Source organism: Mercurialis annua, linkage group LG5 (assembly GCF_937616625.2).
Source record: "Mercurialis annua linkage group LG5, ddMerAnnu1.2, whole genome shotgun sequence".
Classification (NCBI taxonomy): domain Eukaryota; kingdom Viridiplantae; phylum Streptophyta; class Magnoliopsida; order Malpighiales; family Euphorbiaceae; genus Mercurialis; species Mercurialis annua.
The window spans coordinates 16,337,974-16,363,229 of record NC_065574.1 but is presented as its reverse complement, the minus strand read 5'-3'; the positions used below and the strand labels follow the sequence as shown (position 1 = coordinate 16,363,229).

At 35.2% G+C, this 25,256-nt stretch overlaps 2 protein-coding genes across 3 annotated transcripts; one reads left to right on the top strand and one right to left on the bottom strand.

Annotated features, from left to right (window-relative positions):
• The first annotated feature begins 5,908 nt into the window (after window positions 1–5,908).
• On the top strand, window positions 5,909–12,338 carry LOC126682939 (chaperonin 60 subunit alpha 2, chloroplastic). 2 transcript variants are annotated; one of them, XM_050378715.2, is made up of 9 exons: window positions 5,909–6,100; window positions 6,183–6,321; window positions 6,898–7,019; window positions 7,116–7,323; window positions 7,417–7,562; window positions 8,130–8,436; window positions 8,737–8,987; window positions 9,887–10,087; window positions 11,701–12,338. In XM_050378715.2, exons 1-9 carry the CDS (start codon window positions 6,035–6,037, stop codon window positions 11,986–11,988), a joined length of 1,728 nt encoding a protein of 575 aa, XP_050234672.1. In that variant the 5' UTR covers window positions 5,909–6,034; the 3' UTR covers window positions 11,989–12,338. The 2 variants fall into 2 exon arrangements, with proteins under 2 accessions (XP_050234672.1, XP_050234673.1); XM_050378716.2 differs by lacking the exons at window positions 5,909–6,100; window positions 6,183–6,321 and having other exon boundaries at window positions 6,941–7,029.
• A 340-nt stretch (window positions 12,339–12,678) lies between these two features.
• On the bottom strand, window positions 12,679–17,825 carry LOC126680142 (beta-glucosidase 24-like). The gene is made up of 13 exons (XM_050375199.1): window positions 17,680–17,825; window positions 16,065–16,128; window positions 15,918–15,976; window positions 15,761–15,839; window positions 15,310–15,387; window positions 15,048–15,135; window positions 14,720–14,969; window positions 14,517–14,629; window positions 14,292–14,413; window positions 14,084–14,118; window positions 13,816–13,918; window positions 13,618–13,720; window positions 12,679–13,203 (listed from the first exon to the last, which is right to left on the bottom strand). The coding sequence occupies exons 1-13, from the start codon at window positions 17,782–17,784 to the stop codon at window positions 12,993–12,995; spliced, it is 1,410 nt and encodes a 469-aa protein (XP_050231156.1). The 5' UTR covers window positions 17,785–17,825; the 3' UTR covers window positions 12,679–12,992.
• Between the last annotated feature and the right edge of the window lie 7,431 nt (window positions 17,826–25,256).

Sequence of the window (25,256 nt, the reverse complement as noted above, 5' to 3'; positions counted from 1 at the left end):
AGAATTTGTTTTTGAAACTGAATTCCCACAGACGACGCCAAATGATAGATGTGGAGATTTTACAAAGAATTCTTATGGGGTTACTAATATAGGCTTAGATCAAAGATATGAGCTTCGAATCCAAGTTGAGTAATAACGAGGTATATATGAGTGTCCTGACCGAAAATATGGATCCCTTTGGTGATTTGGGATTGGCCTATTTATAGGCGAGTTTTTGTTTCTTCTGGGCGATGTGGGATTTGCGTGCTCCGTAGGCTTTGTAATCTCATTCCATCATTTTTAATAAACCTAATTTTGCAATCAGTTTATATTCTAGTTTATAAACAATTATTTTATGTATTATAAATTTTTAATAAATAATTTTACTTGAATTGGGTATTAGTTTATTTATGACTTTATAAATTTATTTCTTATCACGACCCAATCTCATGGGCCGAGACGGCGCTAGGGAATGGGAGTTGTTGCTCCGAAATCCGTAGCAAGCCTAAAAATGTAAATAAATTTTTTGCGAAATCATACGTCATACATGACAACCATAAACACGTGTCATGCTATAAACATGCCAGGTATACATATCATCTTCTAGCAAACTAAACGATAAAACGCAGCAAGCATCATATATATAAACATAGGTTTGAAAACATCAGAGTGATAATTACAGACAACCTTTGATATAACAAAGGCACAACTTCCATCTACTGCAGCTCTAAGAGTAAAGTACTGTTTCTTTACATACTTTCAAAATACTGGACTTCTGGATCAAGGATAGAAGTCCGCTGCTTCAAAAATTCTTTCACCTGAGAGGGAAAGCTGTGAGGGGTCAGTATATGGGAATATACTGAGTGAGTTCATATATTTACTAGTAAGTATTCAAGTAAAACGTAAAATAATGCCATATCGTTCAAATCATGTGCAACCAAGTACAAGATCTGATTGAAACCCTAATCCTCGAACATGGCAAACGTATATAAACGAATCAAATTGATTCAAATGGTCCGGCCCAGGAGCTTTTCTGATTCAACCACGTCGACCGCGACCAACCTCTTAATCCCAAAGTGTGGGTCCAACCCACTAGATACGGGGCTCAGGTTACTTTAACCGAGTTCTCGCTCGTATCACATTCATATATCCAACTTCGAAATTCATATTCATAATCAAGTTAACAGCTGTATCAGATTAAAACTGGTGATTACACAGTTCTATTGTCGCCCAATAGGTTGCACGTTTCATCGGATCAATACTGGTTTCAAACCAACATGTATGCAATTCATATAAAGAATTAACATTGCAAATGCTCAAAACAAATGTAAAGCAATATAGGATATTTGCTTGTGTAAATACTTTAAAAGTAAATTATATAAACTCACAAAAAACGCTTGTCCAAAAATACTTCAGTGCTCAGAAACGTCAAGATTCTCGAGCTCCTGTTCAAGCTGCTTCTTGCCTCACCGGATCTAAAATGATTTCAAAACATTTGACTCACATCAGAATCCTATTCTAAGATTGACTCTAGACTCGAGACATAATATACTATTCTTATTAACCATCGTGTTTCTCACGTTTATATTACGATAACGGTTTCTAACTCATTTACAGTTCGTATCTTTTCTCTGAATCAATTCTCCTATACCCTTATTAGGTCAAACAACTCACGTTAATCAATTACTGATCTATTTCAACCTCGATACGCGTGAACGACAAATTTCTCAAAAATGGTTCGTTTGGCGGATTCAATGTGCGTGCGCATGTTTGTCTGTGCGGCTGCACAGGGGACTGTGCGCTTGCACAGTATAACTGTGCGTTCGCACAGTTCTGGCAGCAAACTGTGCGAAGACTGTGCGCCCGCACAGTCGACTGTGCCCCACAGCCACGGGCTTTCGCCCGGCCTCGTTTCCGACGTGCTTCCTATTAAATTCCACATTCCCGCGATCCGATTAAAGCCCAAACACCTCGAAAAGTCAAAATCTAAACTCAAAACGCTATAAATCAATCATATAATCGTTAAAACGATAAAACCCTTCCGTGGACTAAAACTTTAACTTAATATAACTTTAAATTCTTCCATCCAAATGATAAAACGTCAAGTTTACCGTGATTTGCCACTGAAATATGTTCAATTCGAGCTATGGAACGTCGAAAACGGACGAGAAACATAATCGTGCGACGAGAACGATGGATTTTAATGATGAAAAGGAAAGAAACTGATTTTGGTTTCTGAATCCTTCATCTGGAGGGAATCATATATATATATAATGGTCAATTTGCACTTTGGTCCTTGAAACTTTTCAAAAGTTTTAATTTAGTTCAAAACCTATTCGCGTCCAAATTTTAAACGGTCTCTGATTGACTTGAAACTTTTACCATAAATACTATACAACATTTCGCGGACTTTGGCAAAATAAATTCCATTACGGGATTTATAATATATTTTATATTAATTTTTGAAGTTATTTCTTTAATTCTCGTTAAATCGCTTAATAAAAATTATTCCAAATTCCCGATATAATTAAATTAAATCATTCTTAATTTAATTTATCGAAAATTAAGACACGTGACATGACTTAATTATTTTAAAATATTTGGAGTATTGCACTAATAGTGTAATATTTAAATAAATTAATTTGATTACAGTAAGTTAATTTTAAATTTATAGTCAATTTGCTAAGAATTTATTTTAGATTAGTTTACATTGAATTACTATTAAGTTTACATTAAGTTTACATTAGGTTCATATTGAGTTTATATTAAGTTTTACACCGATGTTGGTCATTTACCGTAAGTGCATGATATAGCAACGCGTAATAGAATGGACAAAGTCCGGTGTCGAACCCCACAAGGATGAGAATGATTTAATGAGAATGAAGTGTAGCTGATTCACAATTCGTTTAGCACAAAAGGTGGATTAGATTGTAACACTTAAACAACTACGTACGAACATACCAAAATAAACACTAACAAATCACTAAATAATACTTGAAACTAAACACGGAAATAAAAACTAACAATAAAACGAGAATCCAAATAGGTAAAGGGCGTTTAAGGGTTGCCAAGTCAAGCCATATACTAATCATGCATAATTGGGGCAACTAGTATTTTTCTCTAGGGTCGAGCTATTCGAAAACATCAATCCCGCTCTCTCGAGGCTCAAAGATCAAAAGAATCAAAATTCAATTAATAAGTCAAAATCCAACTCACTCTCGTGTTATTGAATTTCGAAAAACCAATTGAATCCGATTAATTATGCAAACTCCAAGACCACCTAAACCCTAACTCGCTCTCGTGTAATTAAGTCTTAGGCATGCAATTCACTAGGCCGGCTTAATTAACAAAATCTGGGAGTTAGACCATAAACACTACCAATAATAGCATATTTCCATCGTTCTTCTTCAATCAGAGTATCACTGTTATCAACCTTGGCTATACGCACTCCATTATTAACAATAGGTGGAATATATTTCAAAGGGCGTTCTGGATCTTTGCTTCGATTAGACTTCACAAGATCTACCCCATTTCTTCTTCTCCACCCGAATCTTACTTGATTCATCCTCTTTAATCGTAACACTTCCCTCAGCCCCTTTAACAACTACAACTTCTCCATCTTTTTCAGTAACCATATCTTCCTTAATCGTTTCATTGGTTTCTTCTCTCACCTCCTTATTAGCAATTTATTTCTTTAGATTTGCTTTTCTTCCCTGTTTCTTTGCCATTTGAGAAGCCGTATAATAACAGAATGCTATTGTGCTCCCAGAGAAAACAGGAGAGAGAAAGTCACATGATTTAATCAATCAAAATATTAAAGTTCAATTATATGAATAAGAATTGAAAAGCTTTTTGAGAAGGAATAAAAGAAGATCATAAAAAGGATATAATAGCAAAAACTTACTAATAGTTTTATCAGTGCTTGTATTTTTACTGTGCCTATACTTTCTTGCTTGATAAACCCAAAATCGAAAACTGTAGCAAGCAACAAGAAGCAAAACCGACAAATCCACTAGTTAAATTTGAATTATTATCTTTTTATAAAGTAGGGATTACATCAAAACTCTTAATAAACAAGTAAGATTGTGATTTATTTTTTCATTTTTTAAAATAATAAAAGAAAAGAGAAGAAGAAACAATTTACATAATAAAGAGAGAAGAAAATGGAAAAGAACATGGCACAAAATTGACAACATGAAAAGAGGAGTAAAAATGAAAAGAGAAAGATCAAAACAGCGTACGCTTGAAAAATAAAACTTTGATAGAGTATTGTTGTAATAATTTGAAAAAAGAGAGTTCACCATGTAATTTTCTCAAGATTTCTTTTTATAGTGAATTAGCTCATTAAGTCTATGCAACGTATCACACCTCTGAGACTCTAAAAGATTTTCGAATTTATATAGATAATTCTTAGAAGTGTTTATAGATTATTTGGGATAATTACGATTCAAATTTGTTGATACATATCGATATGCTCTTTGAATTTTCTCAAGCAGAGCAACAGTTCATCATCCAGACACATTTATCTGAAAATCATCTTTGACAACTTTAATTCTTGATTATAATTTTTATGTATTCGAAAAATAGGCGTCCATGCGTTATTATTTAATTGAGGCATGTGTTGCTTTACATGTGTGTTTTTTTTTTTGCCAAAAATAGAGTATGACTCTAAGAGTTTCAATTTGTTAGTTGTTAGTTACGGAGGCAGATGCGAACTCATAACCTCTTTATGCACTTGGAGACGTTTTAACCATCTAGGCTAGGCCCACAATGGCGTTGCTTTACATGTTTTTTTTTTTTTTTATCAAAGATAGAATTACACTAGGTTAGGTGTTAAGTGTTAGTATTTTAGAAATTCATTTTCAGCCCACTGGCTGGCAGAGGGGTGGGTCGAACCCATGCCCCTCTGCTTTACATGTTGACTCATTTAATTTTAATTAAAAAAATAAATCAAATTTTCAGATCAGAAAAGTTTGGCACCAATGTTGTAATTATCTAATTCCAAGTTAATTTCTCTTTGAGTGAAGGTTCAAAAACCCCCCTGAACTTGGCATGAAGGATCAAATAAGTCCAACCTCGCGAAAGTAGATCATATCATCCCACAACTATGCAAAAACGGATTAAACACCCCATCCCCTACTCTCACCCTAGAGAGTGAATACACTCTTCGGTTTTAGGTGGTTTTGAATGATTAAAAATTTAAAATAGTCCTTAATATTTATTTTATTTACAAAATTCACATTTAATTATTTTTGAAAATATATTATTTCTTTATAATTTCAAAAGTTTAAAAACTATACTAATTTTTATTTAAAAAAAATACCTTTTGTAATTTTAACCAATAGAAAAAAATTACCCCATTAATTTTTCAGCCACCGCGTCCCTGGAGACGGCAGACTCAGTGGGTTTGCCTTGTCTCCAGAGACAGCTGACCCATCTGGGCCAGACCCACTGAGTCCGGATTGATTGGTGGTGGTGAGGTAGCCGGAGTTTCGGTTGGCGGTGGTGGGGTTGCCGGTAGTTGATTGTGAGATAGATTAGAATTAATTAATTAGGATTAATTGTTAATTAAAAAAATAATTAAGTTTAATTAGAGAAAAAGATAGAAAAGTCCTCAATTTTGTGTTAATTATATTTTAAACGAAAAGAGATTAATTAGTGTTTTAATTAAGGTTAATTAGCTTTGGCAAAAAAAAAAAATTAAGGTTAATTAGGGTTAATTTTTAAAATTAAGCTATTCTAATCTTTTTTTGGTCAAAAGGATGAAACCAATCCGGTTTTACATAATTATGAGGTGAATTGATCTGGTTTTATGAGGTTGGACTTATTTGATATTTTGAGCCAAGTTCGGGATAAATTAAACCTTCACTCATCTCTCTTTTCAAAGTCTAGGTTTGGTATGCTAGACCCAACGACCCATTTTTGGACCCAAGAACATAGCTGGACACCGAGTCTTGTACTCTTAAACCCTTTGCTTGAAAGAAAAAGAACTCAAAAACTTGATTTTGGTAACTCTTACTTCACTTCTTCACCGCAATCTCCCTAGCGAAAGGGAATGTCTTTTTGTATTTCTGTGGCAAACCCGCCTATTTTTCCTATTCAAAAAACACTCCGTTTCTCTGTAAGTCTCCTTCTCTGTATATATACACCATATTGTTTGTAATTTTCTTAAAATATCGTCTGTTTTATATGTTTATGAGCAGAAATTTGATGGGAAGAAAAGGGTAGTAGTAGTAAGGGCAGGGCCCAAAAAGATATATTTTGATAAAGAATGCAGGCACGCTTTGCAGTCTGGAATTGATAAGCTAGCTGATGCTGTTTCTGTCACTTTAGGACCTAGAGGTAACTACCATTGCCCTTTCTATATGTTCAATATGTACCCACCTTCTTGTCAGTGGCGGAGCTAGAAAGTTTTTATAAGGTGGGCAAAATTGTAGGAAAAGTTTATAAGCTGGCTAAAATTGGCAAAATTTAAAATGTAAGGTTGGCATACTATAAATTTTAAGGTGGCAAAATTATATTGTTTTAATTGTGTATTAATATTTTTTTAAAAGATTCAAAATTGTAATTGTCCACCATATGCTCTTTCTAGGTCTGTCTGTGGTAATGGTGATGTTCTTATGTATTATTTGTTAATATGGGTTTGTAGGAATGTTGAATTTATATATGTAAATATACTTATATGTAATTTGTTACTATTTAAACACAATGTATGTATATAAACACGCTCGCTAAGAGAGGAAGGACCTCAAATTTATGGCCATTAGCTACAATTTTAATTGATGTAGGAAGTATGGCTATAGTTTTGTATGCTAATTGTGTGGCAAGAATTATGGTGAAAGTTGTTATTTTGGTTAATTTTTCTTTGAATTTTGTGTTGACGAGTCCGTATATGCTACTTAAGAGTTTTAATTGCAGGACGTAATGTTGTTCTTTCTGATTCTAAGACATTAAAAGTAGTGAATGATGGTGTCACAATAGCTCAAGCTATAGAGCTTTCGGATACAATGGAGAATGCTGGGGCTTTGCTAATCCAAGAGGTTATACATGGTTTGCTACATAATCCCCTTCCTGAAGTATCTTTACACATGGAATAGAACTGGATATTGATGTAAAATGAAAATGACTGCGGGCAGGTTGCAAGTAAAATGAATGATTTAGCTGGCGATGGTACTACAACTGCCATCATTTTGGCTCGTGCAATGATCAAAACGGGCATGTTATCAGTTGCTTTTGGGGCCAACCCTGTTTCCTTAAAAAAAGGAATAGACATGACTATAACAAGATTAGTCGAAGTCTTGAAAAGCAGAAGTGTTGAAGTATCAGGAAGAGAGAATATAAAAGGTTCTTTCTTCACCACTAATTTAAGTTTAAACATTTCAATTGATTATAATAATCTTGGAATTCTTCACTTTTATTTATTTTCTTTGTTTGCAGCGGTTGCTTCAATTTCTTCTGGGAATGATGAATTCATTGGAAACTTAATTGCCGAGACTATTGACAAGATTGGCAGTGATGGAGTTATCTCAATTGAATCATCTTCCACGTCTGAAACCTATGTGATCATAGAAGAAGGAATGAAGGTGATTTACCTGATTCTTGTCTTGAATGTTTGTTTGAATATCTTGCTAAATAGCTTATTTGAAATTGGGCATCATGACGCTGGCTTGGTTAAAACTTTTGACATCACTTTCTTTCATAATTAAAATATGAAAAAAAATATTGTGCCAATTTCAGAGAGCAAAAGTGCTCGAGAGTGGAGAATTGATTGAACATAATCTCATTCTTCGTGCTTTGGTCACAATCAGGAAGTATCTGTGTGTTGTCTTACGAGTAACTTTGTGCAAGCGAGCATTTTTTAGGAACATCACTGACCTTTACGACCTTATCTTTAAACTCATTTTTAAACGTCCCTTTTTGTCATACTGTTATATTTGCAAGTGAATGAATATCTATTGTCGTAAAAGAACATCTTAACTTCAGTGGTTAAAGATGTGCGACATCCTTTTTTTTTTTTTTTGCAATTTCACACCCTTTCTTTTTGCGGCACTTGTCTAATTGCTTTCTGGTTTCTTGTGCTAGAACATTGAATTCTTTTTTTCCAACTCTTTCCTTTTGTAGTTTATGTTTGTTGTTATGCTGCACTACAGGTTGACAAGGGCTACATGTCACCCCACTTTATAACGAACCAGGAAAAATCTCTCGTGGAGTTTGACAATGCCAGAATATTAGTAACTGATCAACGGATTGAAACCGTTAAAGAAATAATCCCTTTGATGGAAAAGACTGTGCAATTGAGTGTCCCACTGTTAATTTTTGCTGAGGATATATCAAAGCAGGTATTGGAAACACTAGTGGTGAACAAAATGCAAGGTTTGCTTAATGTTGCTGTTGTCAAATGCCCAGGATTTGGAGAAGGAAAGAAAGCTTTATTGCAAGACATTGCCCTTATGACAGGTGAACTTATCTTGCTTTCTAAGTAAAGTTTTGTCAGTCTATACATATGAACTAGGGACTAGAGGTGGCGTTCTTCTCCTGACTCAAGTCTATCAGTTTTGATAAATTTGTAATGTTAGTCATCTCATCAATGCTACACTTAAATCAGAAGAGATTACTGCCCCTCCGCGTGTTGCTCCCTTTCCTGTTTATTGTTTTGGGGGTAGTAATTTCAAATGCATCTGGAGTCACAGTCCAATTTCAAGTTCTACATTACTTTGTGTTCACTGTTATAATTTCGTGTTGTTTAAATAATTTTAGGTGCCGATTTTCTTTCGGGAGACTTTGGTCCGACTCTCATAGGGGTAACCTCAGATCAACTTGGCATTGCACAGAAAGTCATTATAACAAGTAACTCAACAACCATTATTGCCGACTCTTCTACCAAAGCTGAAATACGAGCGAGAATTTTGCAGATGAAGAAGGATCTTGCTGAAATAGATAATAAATACTTGTCAAGAAAGCTCAAAGAAAGAATTGCCAAATTGTCTGGTGGAGTGGCTCTAATCAAGGTATGTATTATAATACATGTGTGGGAAATCATGTGGATCTATATGCTGAATCAATTCCTTTGCTCAGGCAGCTTACTAGTTGGTTTAGGCCTTTATGGTACAGTTAAGCGTAGTAAGACACTTAGTAACTAAATGATGTGGAATGCTTATGATCGGGAATTGGGTATGTAACAGTTATTGTTCTAAAAGTAGCTTGGATTATGTATTGTCAATTTTGATTTGCATTTCTTATTGTTTATATGTTATGTATAAAAGTTTCTTTTGTATGCATTCCTTGCAAGAACCATTCACCTGGGTAAAATATTTATTGTTGTGAAATTTCTCTCTATAGTAAATTTGTAGGGGCTCTTTCAAAGCATCGCCGTTGTTAGATTTTGTTTAATTTTCAAGAAAACAATAATAATAATTTTGTATGTCTGAATTTCATCTTCTGAAGGAAGATTGAAAAGGTTTTCTTAACTTTTAAAAACCAGTTTCGTCCACTTCCCCTTGGTCATCTTATCATTACTGCTTAACACCTCTGGAAACAAAAATTAAAAGGATGAAAAAAGGAAGATGTGTCCTGTAAGATTCTGGTTACCGATGTAAACTCAATATTATAAGAAAAGAATAGCAAACGACTCAATCTATGTCATAAAGAAGGTTTGCAAGGTGTAAATGTGTAATATTCTCAACACTCAAAAGAATGATTTATTGGCCATGACAACATGACTTGCCAAAGGTGGCGGTTATCATTGACGAGTGTCGTAGAAGAGCTTGGTTGATCTGTCAGTGTGGTACTGAGTATATGAAAAAAGTGAAAACCATAGCAAGAGATCATTTTAGTTTTGATATTATATTGCATTTTTATTTTTGCTATTTTACTTGATTTATTTAGGAAAGATGTAAATGCGTTTCAGGTCGGAGCACACACAGAGACAGAACTTGAAGATAAGAAACTCAGAATTGAGGATGCTAAGAATGCAACATTTGCCGCCATGGATGAGGGGATAGTGCCCGGTGGTGGTGCTGCATACGTGCATCTCTCAGAGCAGATATCTACCATCCAGGATTCCTTGGAAGATGAAAGTGAGCAGATTGGGGCTGATATTGTGGCAAAGGTATGTTAATTCTATTGTTTTCTAAACCATAAGTTCATTTGGTATCTATTTAGCACTGTTTCATGTATTGGACATGATGGGGGATAGTTGCGGCTGTTTGGTAGCTAACAAAAAGCCAAGAAAGGGGGTGAGAAAATAGAAGAAAAAATAAAAATAGAGAAAGATAGATTGAGACAGAATAGGGAATAAGGAGAGATTAGAGAGAATTAGGAAGAAGAGAGAAATATGTTTAATTCATTGATCGAATAATGCTAATTTGTTATGCAAAAGGACAAACACAAGTAATACCAACATTAAGAAATAACAACCAAACAATATTTTTTGCGCTAATCGCCAATAGTCCATTATTTCTTTCTAGAATACTCTTGAATATTCTGTTCCTCCTATATCCATTCTACCCTCACCTTGGTATCTGACACACGGCTGAACAGAAACACCGAAACAAGAAATAACCAAATGATATTTTTCACAACAAAATATTATAAATATAGAGTTTCGGAGTTTCAGAAGCATCCATGAAAACAAAAAGTAAATGCCAAAACATAAGATTTAAAAAGTTTCCGTGCAACATAATTTTGTATAATTGGATTTCCCAAAGGAATTGTATGAGAATGATTTAATATGGTCAATGCACAAGTATCAACAATGTGGTCCCTTCATAAACTTTTTCAAAAAACAAAATGGCCTCTCGAGTTTTGAGTGAATTATTAAGCTTATAAGAGTTATTACTGTAATTTGACAAAATTGTGAAATGTCATACCTATACCTGAAATCACTTGCTCAGTCAAAGTGCCTTTCCCCACTCCTAGCTGTTGTGCAGTTAAAATTTGTGTTAGACCGCTGGTGAAATTGCTTGTAAACCAGTGTCTGGCTGGGAATATTCTGAGCTAGGCGCCCAGAAAAGCTATATTCATGTAAATTGCAAAATTTATTAAAACCTGTAATCTGTTCATTTTTTAATACAACGTAGTTTTGCAGAAGCAGCTCTAGATGAGGGTGTGCCATCGGTTTTTGGTTCGGTTTGTGAATCTTTCAAAACCAGTCAGTTTTTGAAGGAAATTTAAACCAAACAGATTTAGAGGAGTGAAAATTCAGTTCCGTTCTCAGTTTTATCAAAATCCAAGTATAATTTTTCCATTTTAAATTTTTTTAATGATAAAATAAAAGAAAAACACATAAAATAAGAGATTAAAGTTAGAAATCAAATCTAGACCAAATAATAGTACTTCATCCCTTTCTAATTGTCAAGAATCTTTTACACATTGTTTAAGGTAACTCATCAAATGGAGTCTAATTTTACTTTTATATGCCAGTTAGAATGAGATTAGAGAGTATATAATATACTTTAGCACTTGAATACATAAGAATCTAAGATTATTTTAAAAATCTATATTATGCATAGATAGTTTTTTTTTTTTTTTTAAAAAATTGAAAACTGAACAGAAATACTTAAATATTTTGAATGAACTGAATCTTTCATTTTTCAGTTCAAAGGTTCAGTTTTTTCAGGCAATTTGCTTTGGTGCACACCCCTAGCTCTAAATAATCATCAAAGAGAAAATTCTGTGCAATCCAACTTTTGTATTGTGCATTAAAAGTTTGGTGTGTTACAGGCACTTCTTGCCCCTGCGAAAACAATTGCAGCTAATGCCGGGGTTGACGGAGAAGTTGTGGTGGAGAAAATTCGATGTTCTGATTGGAGAATTGGTTTCAATGCAATGACTTGTGAATATGAGGATCTTTTGGATGCAGGGATAGTAGATCCTTGTAAGGTCTCACGATGCGCGCTTCAGAGTGCTGCCTCCATTGCTGGATTAATTCTAACAACTCAAGCCATATTGGTCGAGAAGATAAAGAAGCCTAAGCCTGCTGTACCTCATGTTCCTGGAATTACACCATGACCAAATAACTGAATTGACGAAACCTTTTGTTTGCGTTGTTATGAAAGAACGGTTACAAGCTTGAGCTCTCGAATTATGACGAAACTTGGAGGTCAAAGAATCTCTTATCAACACAAAGCTCCAAATGGAAGGATACTAGTTTTCTGGCTAAATCTGGCCGTCTACTTTTTGTTGTTACAGGGTTAATACCTACAATCCAGACAGTATATTTTCTGTGTCCAACTTTCGTAAATGACCCTGGGACAAAGTTTTGTTACAGCTTAGTTTAGTTGGGAAATATGATGGAAAGAGATGAACATTATGGTAAGTTCGGTTTCCATAGACTAAATTTGATTTTACAGTTGCTGATAGCTGTGCTTGTAAAGTTATCGAGTAAGATAATTTTGTAGTGTAAATGAGAAGATCAATTCGTAATGTTTACAACAACTCTATAGGCTAATGTCAAAAAATTACATTGCTGATACATCTCTGATACCGAGCATATATAAAGGGAATTATTTTAAATACAAAGTAAGATTTTTCCTTGGGCACGAAGCAAAAACTTCTTTCAAAAAATACATCTCTAAAAACTATAGTCGGATTTTAGCCAATTTTATAATTTTTCCTTTTTCTTCATTACAAAAACAGAAAGGGAAAGATACTTTCATTATAAGGCAAGTAGATATTTTTTTATTATTGTATGTAACAAGATAAAATACAATTCAAGCATAAAATTTCTGAATTTGAATAACATGTCCTCATCTTTAGAGGCTGACTATTTTTACAGGGACTTCAAATTTATTTAATAGAATACATAAAAGTTTATATCATTATTAGAAACTGGTAATACGCTACAGGGAAACAACTGCAAATCGTTAAAAGGTCGAAACAGTAAGCCACTCGAGGCGAAATCCAACTCGAAAAAGGCCCTGGTCATAGACATGATTATTGATTACATAAACGTATAACACGGATTCTTGAAACCGGCCAAGTAATCGGAAACGTTACTTGAAAACAGAACATATCTAAAGCTCTTCCTTATCCTCTAGATGAGAATGTTTGCTGGTAGAGCCTTTGCCTTCCAAGAATTTCTTAAACCATTTAACCGAGAGTTTTGGAGTTCTCGTCAAATTATTGTTAGCGTACAACCCCGTCCTTAAAGTATAGCCATATGCCCACTCAAAATTATCTATAAATGCCCAAACAAAATATCCTTTCACTCTCACACCCTCATTACTGCCAAACAAGAAGAAAGTTACAATAATAATAATAATAATAATAATAATAATAATAATAATAATAATAATAATAATAATAATAATAAGGCTTAATCATCAAAACACATCTCTCCATTTTGACTTTTTTCATTCATACCACTTGAAAAATGTTCAAATATGTCCTTCATATTTGACACATAGTCTTAAATTTTTAGTACTTTTAAAATATTAAGGGATTATTTAGGCTACATGCCGAATACGGACATAATTGAATCTTTTTTAGATTGAAAAATTTTAATTTGAAAAACTTAATACATTTAAATCTAAAAATTGAAAAATAAGATAAAAATGACAATTTTAAATATAAAGAAAAAACGTAAAAAAAGGAGTATTTTTGAACAATTTGGTCTAATAATTATAAAAATCATTTTACCTCATGGCTATAAGCAGTTTCCACAGATGCTGCTTATGATATGATATTCTCCATTTATCTTTAAGCGCATCCTTTGCAGAAAGGTCTATTCCATCAGCAATTCCTAAATATATTTACATTTTCAATATCTTTGACCATAACTTTCCAATGGAAAAAGATTCATTTATTTAAATTTTTATTCTAACAAACGAAATTTACCATTCTCAGTTATATAAATGATTGGATTCTCATATGCGTCTTTAATATATTTTAAAGAACTTTCAAGTCCCTCCGGGGCAACATACAACCAATCTGGAGAACCCTGCAAATTTACTTTTTCTATGTTAGCTAAAGATATTTGTTCTTTTGTTCCTAAAATATTTTGAAATATACTTTTTAGCTAGCAATTTTAAGAGATTTAGTATCTAGTGCAAACATATATATATATATATATATATATATTTACACATAAAATGTAAACACAAACCTTTACACCAATGTATGTTCCATTTATATCTTGCTCTGTAAACAAAAACATGAATATATCACTAATATTTAAAGATACATTATAATGGTGAACCAGTATTGATAAAGCTACTTACCCGTCAGACAAACACACATATCTGTTGTATAACTAATATGACTAGGATCAGGATCAACATCGGAGGTAAATTTTGAAGTATAATAGTTTATACCGATAAAATCATAGGATCCTTTTAGAGAGGTAGATTCAGCTTCATTGAAAGCGGGCAGTCGATCTCCAACTAACTCTCGCATTATTTCTGGATATTCGCCGTCGCTTATGGGTTTCATAAACCTGTGAACATGATAAAATATTTATTAGATCTTCTTAGAGTTTTGTTTTTATAAATTACTCCACAATATATGTATATATAACTTTTGTGGCAAGTAATACTAACCAACCAAATGTGAAATCAAGGTATCGATTCACGGATTCGATATCATTTGACGTGTTGGAAAAAGATTTTGCCCCTGTTATATCAAGTGTTATACCAATCTTGCCATCAAAACCCTACAATCAAAATAACAAGAAAATAATTAGTAAGTTTTGGCTAGCAATTGAATATTCTTAATAATAATGAACATTGTATTATTTAAGTACCTGTTCCTTATATGTTGCAACAGCTGCTGCATGAGCAAGGAGCAAATTATGAGCCACTATGTAAGGTTCTGTTCCTGAGTCTCCTTCAGTACACGCCTTATTCACCCAAGCTGAGCCTCGGCCTGGAGCTAAAATACCCAAATCATAGCCTTGTGAAGTAAAAATATGCGGTTCGTTGAAAGTCGCCCAGTACTTCACTCTGTCTCCAAATCTTTGGAAGCAAAGCTCCGCGAAATCCTTATAATCGGACCTATTGGAAATTTACAAAATCAGATAACTTTGCACGACACAACTCAAGACAAATACGAAGTTATGAATCCATGCTTACACTATGTTACGGCTTCTAAATCCACCGTAATTGCATTCAAGTTCTTGAGGAACATCCCAATGAAATATAGTTACAAAAGGCACCATTCCTGCACATCACATTTCACACGAGAGGAAATTGCTTACTTTGATTTCTTAGTTCCCGTAAAAATGTAACCTATTTTATCTTTAAGACCGAGATTGCAAGATTTAGGATATATTTGGTTCAAAATGTAACCTTTCCCTATAATTTTATGGAAATAAATAGATTATATAATATGTACCATTTTTAATAGTTTCATCAATAACACTATTATAAAAGTCAATTCCTTCCTCGCTTACTCCAGCGCTTATGTTGCCACCTGCATTTTACAAAAGACGTTCCATAGTAAGGATTATAAGTGATGGGGAGGAAGCAAAGCAAGAATATATATAGAAATAATCCATTTTGAGGTCCTTAAATTATATCTGTTTTGTTTATCTGTTCCGCAAACTATTTTTTGTACTTATATGGTCCTTCTACTCAGCAAAATCGCATTTTTAAGTCACTGAATGACAAAAACGACGTTCTTTCGTTATTTTCGAAAATACAAATTGTTACCCTAAACGGCGTTGTTTCTGTTAATCAGGGATTAAAAAATAATTTTTCGCTAAGTGGAAGAATCAGATAAGGATAAAAAATAATAGTTTAAAGACATGGAAATGAGTTTTTCAATATATATACTACTTACTTACCTGGTATAACTCTTGACCATGCAATGGAAAATCTGAAAGCATTCGTACCCACTTCTTCCTTCATTCTTTTGATATCATTCTGAAACATCAAATATTCATTATCTGCAGCATATACAGCATAAAAATATATCATTTCATGATAAATTAATTTACTTACTTTGTAATTATAATAAAATTCAGTTGCGATATCTCCATTGCTGCCATCGGCTATTCTTTCTACAACATTAAAACACAAATGCTCATTGGTATAAAGAAGCACAATTTTATTGAAATATGTAAATATATAATTACACATAGAGAAAACCTGGATAGTCCCGGGCAAATGTATCCCATATGTTAACTTCTCTTTTATCTGCTGCACCTTCCATCTAAATATATCACACAAAGGCATTAAAAAGTTGAGCAAATTACATTGAGATCCTTGAGATACATTATAATTAACAGTTTGATATTTCTTGTTTTAAAAGTCTACTTAATGGTCCCTCAGTTTTAATTCTGTTAACTGAGAGCAGTGGCGGATCCAGAACTTCTATGTGGTGGGGTCCATTTATATAATAAAAATTTAAATTATAAAATAAATATAAATATTAGTTAAAAGTCTAAAATACATAATCACAAAAACCTATTACATATTAACTCTTGATGATTTTTTTATAATAAAATTCATTGAATAAATTTATTAAAAAGAATAACGATTCAATATATATAATATATATATAAGGACAAATTTAAATCAATAAAATAATTGAATAACAGAATTTTTTAAATATAATAAACATCATTAAATAAAAGTACTATAATTTTCTAAATCTTTCAATTGAATTGGTTATTTAAAATATTAATTTATAAGTTTTCAATTTAAAAATGTAGAAATGGTAAATAGTTTTACATAGTTGTTGCCTATTTTATCTATGGTTAAATTATAATTTTTGTTACATGAATGCTGCAACTTTAGATTAATTAGGATTTTTTTAGTTTTATTTTTCTGATTTCACCTAAATATGTGGGTAGGAAATTTTTCATGTTAGAAAAAGGATGGGGTCCATGGACCCCACCATATATAGAGTGCATCCGCCCCTGACTGAGAGAACCTTCCGTTAATTTGAGGGAGTAAATCGTTTAACAGAACTAAAACTGAGGTACCAAATCATTTAAGAGTGAGGTACCAAATCGTTTAATAAAATTAAAAGTGAAGAAGCAAACTGTTCACGCAATTAAAGATAAGGTATCAAATAGTTTGCAAGTAAATGTCGAAATTAACGGAGGGACCTAGTAGTTAACGGAATTGAAATTTAGGAACTATTAAGTAGACTTTTAAAATAAGAGGTATCAGACTATTAATTATGATATACTTTAAGGATTTTAAAATAATTTGCTCTAAAAAGTATGACTAGAATAGGAAAAAATGAAAAGATTTTGCTTTTTTTATTGTTTGAAATAAAAAACCTAAAAAACAGATTGAAATGATACGACGGAGGCGGAGCCAAACTTTTGAAAAAAAGTGTTATAAGTTTCATTTTTTACAAAGATATATAGTTATTGACTTTGAATTTACCCCTAACATTTCTTTTCATCAAAAGCTAGAACCCCTTCAACTTTTGTTTTTTTATTTAAAATATAGTAGTTATTTACTTTAGACTTTTTAAATAATTTTCCTCCGTAAAATTCAATCATGGCTCCGCCTGATCTCATTACGATATTAAGCTTTTTTTTTCTCAATAAATAATTTGCTATAAAAGGTTTTTTTTTCTCCGAAACTCTAAATGATTATTTTTCTTCGTATTTCGATATGTCAAGTAACATAGACAAACCAATAAGACCGTGATCTGATTGGTGTCTAGTTAGTATTCAAAAATCGCGAGAATGAGATTTCGACTAACATTTTATTTAGATAATACTATTAATTTTCAAATTGATACCTGATAAGCAGAAATGCCAGTTCCCCAGAGAAAATCATCTGGAAAATAACTACTGTTAAACACAAGAAGATGGTCAGGATCCAGCTCAGGAATGGTTGCTTCCATAATGCTTCTTTATTTCAATCTTTGGTGTGTCATTTCTCATAGCAATACACCATTTTTATATATTCTTCAACCCAAATATAATAATAATACAACCAACTAGCTCTTCATTTTCAACTAAAATATAATAATAATACAACCAACTGGCTCTTCTTTTTCACCCACTGGATCGCCAGACTATTTCCTGCACCCTCCGATCATACATTCTTAGTATTTCCGTTGACAATGATGATATATTAATAATAATAAAAACTATTCTTGATTAATGACTACTCCATATGATTTAGTTTTTTAATAGATCGACTGATTGTGATATAATGGGGATAATATAGAACTTCTACTATTGAAAGAATTTATAATTTAATTACTGATTAATTCTATATTAATATCAATCAGATTTAAATCTATATCTATACTATACAATAATTCTGAATATCAAAAAGTTTTTGACAAATGGCATTTTAAAATTGCAAATAAAATTATGGATTTTTTAATTTTCATTTGACTTTTGTTAACATAATTTATTATAATTGAATTTTTAAATTTATTATAAGTAAATGTATGATACATTCTTAGTATTTTAGATTATATTTATAAATTATCGTGTATTATTGGTATGCTGTTGGCGTATTTATGGTATATTTGTCATATTTTTATGGTGCATTTTTCATATGTTTTGTTATATATTAACTTTGATTTACAGGTAAATAGTTGTTTTCCACTAATACTGATTAATGATGATTCGCGCTTGCATTTTATTTTGAATTGAAAAATTATAGAAATATAGATATGTCGGAATATGGTTAAAAATTCTAATTATGTTAAGACTTTATTAGTGAAGTATTAGAGAAAAGGATAACTTTGTTATCATTGACTAATTAGGAAGTATAATCCAATTAAGTTTAATACTCCTACTGCCATATGGATTTTCCGTTCCCTTTAAATACCCTAACTTGTTCACCTTTTAGAATAATACCAAAAAAATCGAACACAAAATGTAAGCACACTATACAAAATACAATATTTAGCAACAATAATTTTGCAGCTGTTTTTTTTTCTACTAAAAAACATATAGTATGACAGTAATAATTTTAAAAGTTGCTTTCATTAGTTAGTGATGGAGTCTGCCTTCTGAGCCGGTGAGTAAGACCTGCAAAACAGGGTAGAAGCTAACCGGACGGTGGTTGTCCGATTAACTCTCCGATGCTAAAGTCAGTTTAGAGCTTTGAGCAGCGTTTTGTGTATATGAATGTAATTGTGATTCTAGGCATACCTCGTGCTCCTTTTATAGTAGTCGAATATACCTTGTAGAGTCATAGTAGGTAAGTGAATCCTACTTTGTAGGGATTCAGCAATATAGTAGGGATTCTCCTGATTTGTCGAGATCTACCTTAATCTGATAAGAGTCCTATTTAGGAACGTCATCCTAAATAGTCTTATCTTCCTAAGGTAGAGCTTATCCTTCCATATTTGGTGTTTGTGTCCGAATAGGAAAATACTTCCATTCTTGGTTGTCTACCCGAATCCCGGACCTAACGCGCTTTGGACGGATCATGTGGGATTCGGTCTTTATTGGCATATCACCGAACCTCAGGGGATTCGGTATCTGTTGGTATATCACCAAATCTCAGGGGATTCGGTGTCTCCTTCATATCTTCAGATCTTCGTGGGGAGTCCGGTATCACCTGAGAGCGGATCTCATGTGACTCGGCTCCATTCTATTTACTGTAGGATTCGGTATCCATCATTAGCCCCCCCCGCAAGTGAGCTGAAGTAATTGGTATTCATGCCTTAGTAGATTTTAGCTCTTTTGGAGCTGAGTCTTTTTATATCACGGGCGAGTCGTTTTGTATTCCGGGCGAGCCGTTTCATATATTTGTGAGTAACGTTTCTTCTCTGGTAAAATTCTTTGTGTTGCCACGTGTCGCCTATCAGCGAAGGGTTATAACTGGATGAAGGACAAGTGTCTTCGTGCGCCATTTGTTGGTCCTCTTTTGTAATTATAGGATCTCGTCTTTTCAACTTCCTTGCCTTAGGCTATATAAGTGTTCATCTTTCTTCTTCTTCCATTTTTGCTTTCTTTCTGCAACTGTTATTCTCATAAAAGAAAATTTCTCTTCAAGCTTTGTGTGGGTTCCTTCTCCGCCTTCAAGATTCCTCGCTTTCGAGTTGCTCCTTATCTTTCTTTTGATCCTGCATATTTGCTTGCGAGGTATTTACCCTTTCGTTAATTTGATTTCTTGTTTTGGGTAATTCTTTTGCAGTTTTAATTCTGCTTGTTCTTGTTCTTCCTGTTCTTCGTCTTTTCTTTCTTTTGATCTTTTGGAACTTTAATTTCGCTATCGTTCCTTGTTTCCCCCCTTTTTAAAATTTTTAAAATGTCAGAAGTAACCGAGGGGGCGAAGGGTGCTCGTGACGAGTTAGAATATACCTGGAGCTCCTTGTCGAGAGAACAGATAATTAGCTACGCCGAGGAATTTAGTTTTCCTGGGTCATATGTTATTTTGAGACCTGGAAAATTGTATCGGGCGAATCATAGCACCGATTCGCCTTCAAAGATATTAATTTTCCATGAACAGTTGTTGGCGGGTCTTAGGTTCCCCCTAGAGTCTTTGATCGTAGAGGTCTGTCATAATTTAGGTATTCCTTTAGGTCAGCTTCATCCCAACGCGATTCGCCTTCTTTGTTCTTTTATGGAATCTTGTAGGGTTCGGATGCAGGAGCCTTCGCTTGCTCTTTTTAATTATTTTTATGTTTTCTCCCGCCGAAAGGGTGAGGAATTTATTTTTGCTGGTGGTCGACCGAATCGGTCTCTTTTTAATCTTCCGTCTTCTCTGAAGGGTTGGACCCCTAAATTTTTCTTGGTTCAACATTCCTCTTTTTCTTCTTTTTCGCGGAGTTTTACTTCTAGTAAGGTTTCGCTTACTGATGTTCCTGATTTGACCGATGGGGAGAAGGATTTCGCCTTGTCTTTGTTGTCGGACTGTCGCTTTGATAAGCCCAAGTACAACGTTCTTTTAGAACGATATTTAAGTCGTCGTGAAATACTTTTGGCGGGTCTTCCCTTAGAAGGTATTTTTCTAACTTTGCTATTATGTTTTTGTTTTGTAGGATGTCGACTTCTCTTGAACATTTGCTTGATAATTTTCATGTCAATATGACTATAGATATGGGCGAGGTCACTAGCGGCGCTCCTAACCCCTCTACTATCGCCGTGCCGAATCCGTCGCCCGATTCGGTAGGTCTTGATCCTGCTACTGGCGATCAGGTTCCTGTTGCGACTCCCGAGTCGTCTTTGCTTCCTTCGAAGGATTCAGTTCCTTCTCTGACGGAGTTGCCTACCACTGGCAAGAAGCGTCCTGCTGAGGATCAAGCTGGAGCTTCTTCTAAGCGTCCTAAGAAGAAGAAATCTTCTGGGGTGTTTGTCGATGAGGCGCCTAGGTTTGCGGCATGGGCGGATGCGCAAAATCCGCCTCGACTTTCCAACGTTGCTATTCTTCATGCTTGCATGGAGAATATTATGATCAAGGAGGTCATAGAGTCCATTGATCGTGAACATGGCGATGGTTTGGCTGAGTTCGCCTGTCTTGGCGGTTTTTCGGTATGTTTTTCTTCTTTTATTTTATATCGTAATTTGCTGCTTTATTTTTCTTATTTTGTTGCTTTATTTTGTAGGTGGTCCAATCCATCACTGTTTTGGAGCGTCGCCGAAGGGATGCGGTGGATCAATTGAAGAAGCTTCAGAAAGATTCCGAATCCTGGCTGTCCGAAAAGCAGAAGATGGAAGAGGAGGCTAGCGAAGCGACTGGTCTGATCCAACAGCTAAGGCCCTCCGTATCTGCCAAGAGTCGGGAGATTTCCGCCTTAGAGGCTCGGGTTCAGACTTTGTCTGATGAGATCGAGTCTCTAAATTCTTCCTCAGATGCTCTCACTAAGGAGAGGGATGATCTGAAGAAAGAAGAGGGGCGTCTCCGCCGGCGTTTGGGTGACTCTAGGAGCTTTTATTCCCAAGTCATGACTCAGTACCGGTTGGCGATCGGGGCGAAGCTGCGGGAGCAGAATCCTGGCATCGATCTTTCTGGTGTCAATCAATTGGATCCTGCCTCTTTGGCGAAGGAAGTGAAGGCGAAGCTTGATTAGCAGAAACAAGATGCTTTGAAAAAAGCTTAGTTTTTATTTTCTTTTTGTATTGGATCTAGGCAGATCCTTTGTAATTTTTTGCTTGTGAATAGAATGATCTTTTGACCATTGTTTTTCTTTAGTCGTAGAGTTAATCTAAACTCGTTCTTTATTTTGGGAAGTTAATCTAAACTTCCGTTGGTGTGATTTATTCGTAGGTCCGAGTGGATCCTTTTATTTTTATTTTGACTCAGACAAGTCTAAATTGTTTTTAACTAAGATTCAAACGATTCTTGTTAAATTGTATATATTAGGACTCGAGCGAGCCTTTAAAATTTACTTCTCAACGCCAAATCGCCCTTTATTTCAAAAATGGGAATAAGTACATGCCATGAATTAATCTATTGATAATACTTTCTCATATGCTCTACATTCCAATATCTGGGTACCATGGATCCGGTTATTGTCTTTAATTTATATACGCCTTTGCCAGTAGCTTCTTCTACAATGTAGGGGCCTTCCCAATTTGCTTGCATTTTCTTTACTCCTGCGTTTCCTCTGCCAATTTCTGCGTTCCGTAGGACCAGATCGCCTTTTTGAAATTCTCTCGAATTTATTCTCTTGTTATGATATCTTGCAGCTTGTTTCTTATATGTAGCGGCTCAGACCACTGCTTCATCTCTTCTTTCCTCTAGCAGGTCTAGACATAGTCTTGTTCTAGCCTCGTTGGTTTCTTCTTCCATATAGTTCATCCTGATGCTGGGTATGCCAATTTCTACTGGGATTACCGCTTCGGTGCCATAGACGAGTCTGAAGGGTGTCTCGCCAGTCCCCTTTCTAGGAGTTGTTCTGTATGCCCACAGAACGCTGTATAGTTCTTCTGCCCAGTTTTCCTTATACTGAGAAAGCCTCTTCTTTATTCCTTGTGCTATGGTTCGGTTGGTGACTTCCGTCATTCCGTTTGTTGAGGGTGCGCCACCGAAGTAAATTTCAAATTGATCATTAGCCCTTTGCAGAACTCCTTGAACCGTTTGCAGTCGAATTGTTTGCCGTTGTCTGCTATCACGGTGTGGGGTATGCCAAATCGGCATATTACTTCGTTCTTGAAGAATTCTTCTACTCTAGCTGCAGTGATGGTTGTGACTGGCGCTACCTCTACCCATTTTGTGAAGTGCTCTATTGCGACGATTAGGAACTTCAATTGATGTTTTCCCGTCTCAAACGGTCCAACTATATCGATCCCCCATGTGGCGAACGGCCAAGGGCTTTCCATTGATCCTTGAGGTACTGCTGGTTTGCGATTGAAATTGTCGTGTCTTTGGTATTTATCACATTTCTTAACTAACGTTTTTGCATCTTCTTTGATGGTCGGCCAGTAGTATCCTTGGAGTATTGTTTTCCTTGCTATGGTGATTGCTCCGCATATTCCTTCGTGGATTTCCTTTAGGATGGATTCTCCTGTCTGGGGCGAGACGCACCTTGACCATGGATGAGTTAAGGAGGTTCGGTAAAGAACTCCGTTGTGAAATGAGTAGTTGGCAGATTTTCTGATGATCCGAATGGCTTCGATTTTGTCTGTTGGTAATTCGCCGTGGTCTAAATATTTGATTAATGGGGTCATCCAGGAATCGGCTTCTTCGATTGCCATGACTTCTACTTCTCTGGTGCTTGGCGATTCGAGGCGATTCGAGAGTTTCTTTTAACTGCATTTTAGTGAATAGGTCTCCGAGTTCCGATGCCGATTTGGCAATGGCGTCGGCCTCAGTGTTTTCCTCTCTTGGAATTTGAATGATTTCCCATTGCCCTCCTTGTGCTTCCAGCTGTTGGAGCTGTGTCATGACTTTTCCCAGATATTTGATCATCCCTGTTTCTTTGGCTTGATATTCTCCCTTGACCTGATTAACCACCAGCTGGGAGTCGCAATAGATCCTTAGGATTTCCGTTCTTATTTCTAATGCTAGGCCGAGGCCTGCGATTAGGGCTTCGTACTCAGCTACGTTGTTGCTGGCGGTGAATTGGATGTTTACTCCATATTCGATTTTGATTTTTCCGGGCCCTCTGAGGATGGCTCCTGCTCCGGCTCCTTTTTCATTTGATGCTCCATCTACGTGAAGTTCCCATACTAAGGCTGGTTTGGGCTGACCAGTTTCGGTTGGAGTTATTTCTGCTACGAAGTCCGCCAAGGCTTGCGCTTTTAAAGTCGGGCGAGGTTCGTATCTTATGTCATGTTCGCTGAGTTGGATGGACCAGTGGACCAATCTCCCGGACGTTTCTGGTCTTTGGATCGCCTTTCGCAATGGTTGATTCGTTCTTACTACCACGTTGTGGCTTTGGAAGTAGTATCTCAATTTTTTAGCTGTGGTTAATACAGCCAGTGCCATTTTTTCGATCTCGGGGTATCTTGTCTCCGCGCCTTTCAGGACTCGTCTAATGTTGTAGATTGGCTTCATTTCATTGTCTTCTTCCCTCACCAGCACTGTTCCGATAGTCTCGTTTGTGGTGCTGATGTATAGATACAACGTCTCCCCTTTCAGCGGTCTGCTGAGCAATTGAAGGGTGACGAAGAACTTCTTTATTTCTTCAAAAGCGTTTTCGCAGTCTTTGTTCCATTCAAATTTTTGTGTTCCTTTGAGGGCTTTGAAGAAAGGCAAGCATCTTTTTGCTGAGCAGGACATGAATCTACCGAGTGCTATGATTCGCCCGTTGAGTTTTTGAACTTCGTTTATATTTCTTGGTGCCTTCATGTCCATAATTGCTTTGATCTTCTCAGGGTTCGCCTCTATTCCTCTTTGAGATATCATAAATCCCAAGAATTTCCCGCCCTGAACGCCGAACGTGCATTTATCTGGGTTCAGCTTCATTCCGAATTTATTCAGTATGTTAAATGTTTCTTCCAGATCTTTTGCATGGGTTTCTTCGTTCTCGCTTTTGATGATTAAATCGTCTACATACACCTGAACTCGCTTTCCTATCTCGTCTTTGAACATGAAATTCATAAGCCTTTGGTATGTTGCTCCTGCGTTTTTCAACCCGAAGGGCATCGCCGTGTAGCAGTAGGTTCCTCTCTCCGTGATGAATGAAGTTTTTTCCTGGTCTTGTTCCTTCATCTGGATTTGGTGGTAGCCTTGAGTTGCATCGGCTAGGCTATACATCGCGTGTCCGGCAGTAGAGTCCACGAGTTGATCAATGTCTGGCAGTGGGTAGCTATCTTTAGGACACGCTTTGTTCAGATCAGTGTAATCTACACACATTCTGTTTTTTCCGTTAGCTTTTTTCACGATAACTACATTAGCTACCCATTCGGGGTAGTGGACTTCTCGAATGAATCCCGCTTTCTCCAATTTTTCTACTTCTTC

Coding starts and splice junctions, on each gene's coding strand:
- LOC126682939 (XM_050378715.2), top strand. CDS start 6,035: ATGTCTTTTTGTATTTCTGTGGCAAACCCGCCTATTTTTCCTATTCAA. Junction 6,322..6,897: donor TGTCACTTTAGGACCTAGAG/GTAACTACCATT, acceptor TTTTAATTGCAG/GACGTAATGTTGTTCTTTCT. Junction 8,988..9,886: donor GTGGAGTGGCTCTAATCAAG/GTATGTATTATA, acceptor AATGCGTTTCAG/GTCGGAGCACACACAGAGAC.
- LOC126680142 (XM_050375199.1), bottom strand. CDS start 17,784: ATGGAAGCAACCATTCCTGAGCTGGATCCTGACCATCTTCTTGTGTTT. Junction 15,136..15,309: donor TGATGAAACTATTAAAAATG/GTACATATTATA, acceptor TGTGATGTGCAG/GAATGGTGCCTTTTGTAACT. Junction 14,970..15,047: donor TTTAGAAGCCGTAACATAGT/GTAAGCATGGAT, acceptor AATTTCCAATAG/GTCCGATTATAAGGATTTCG.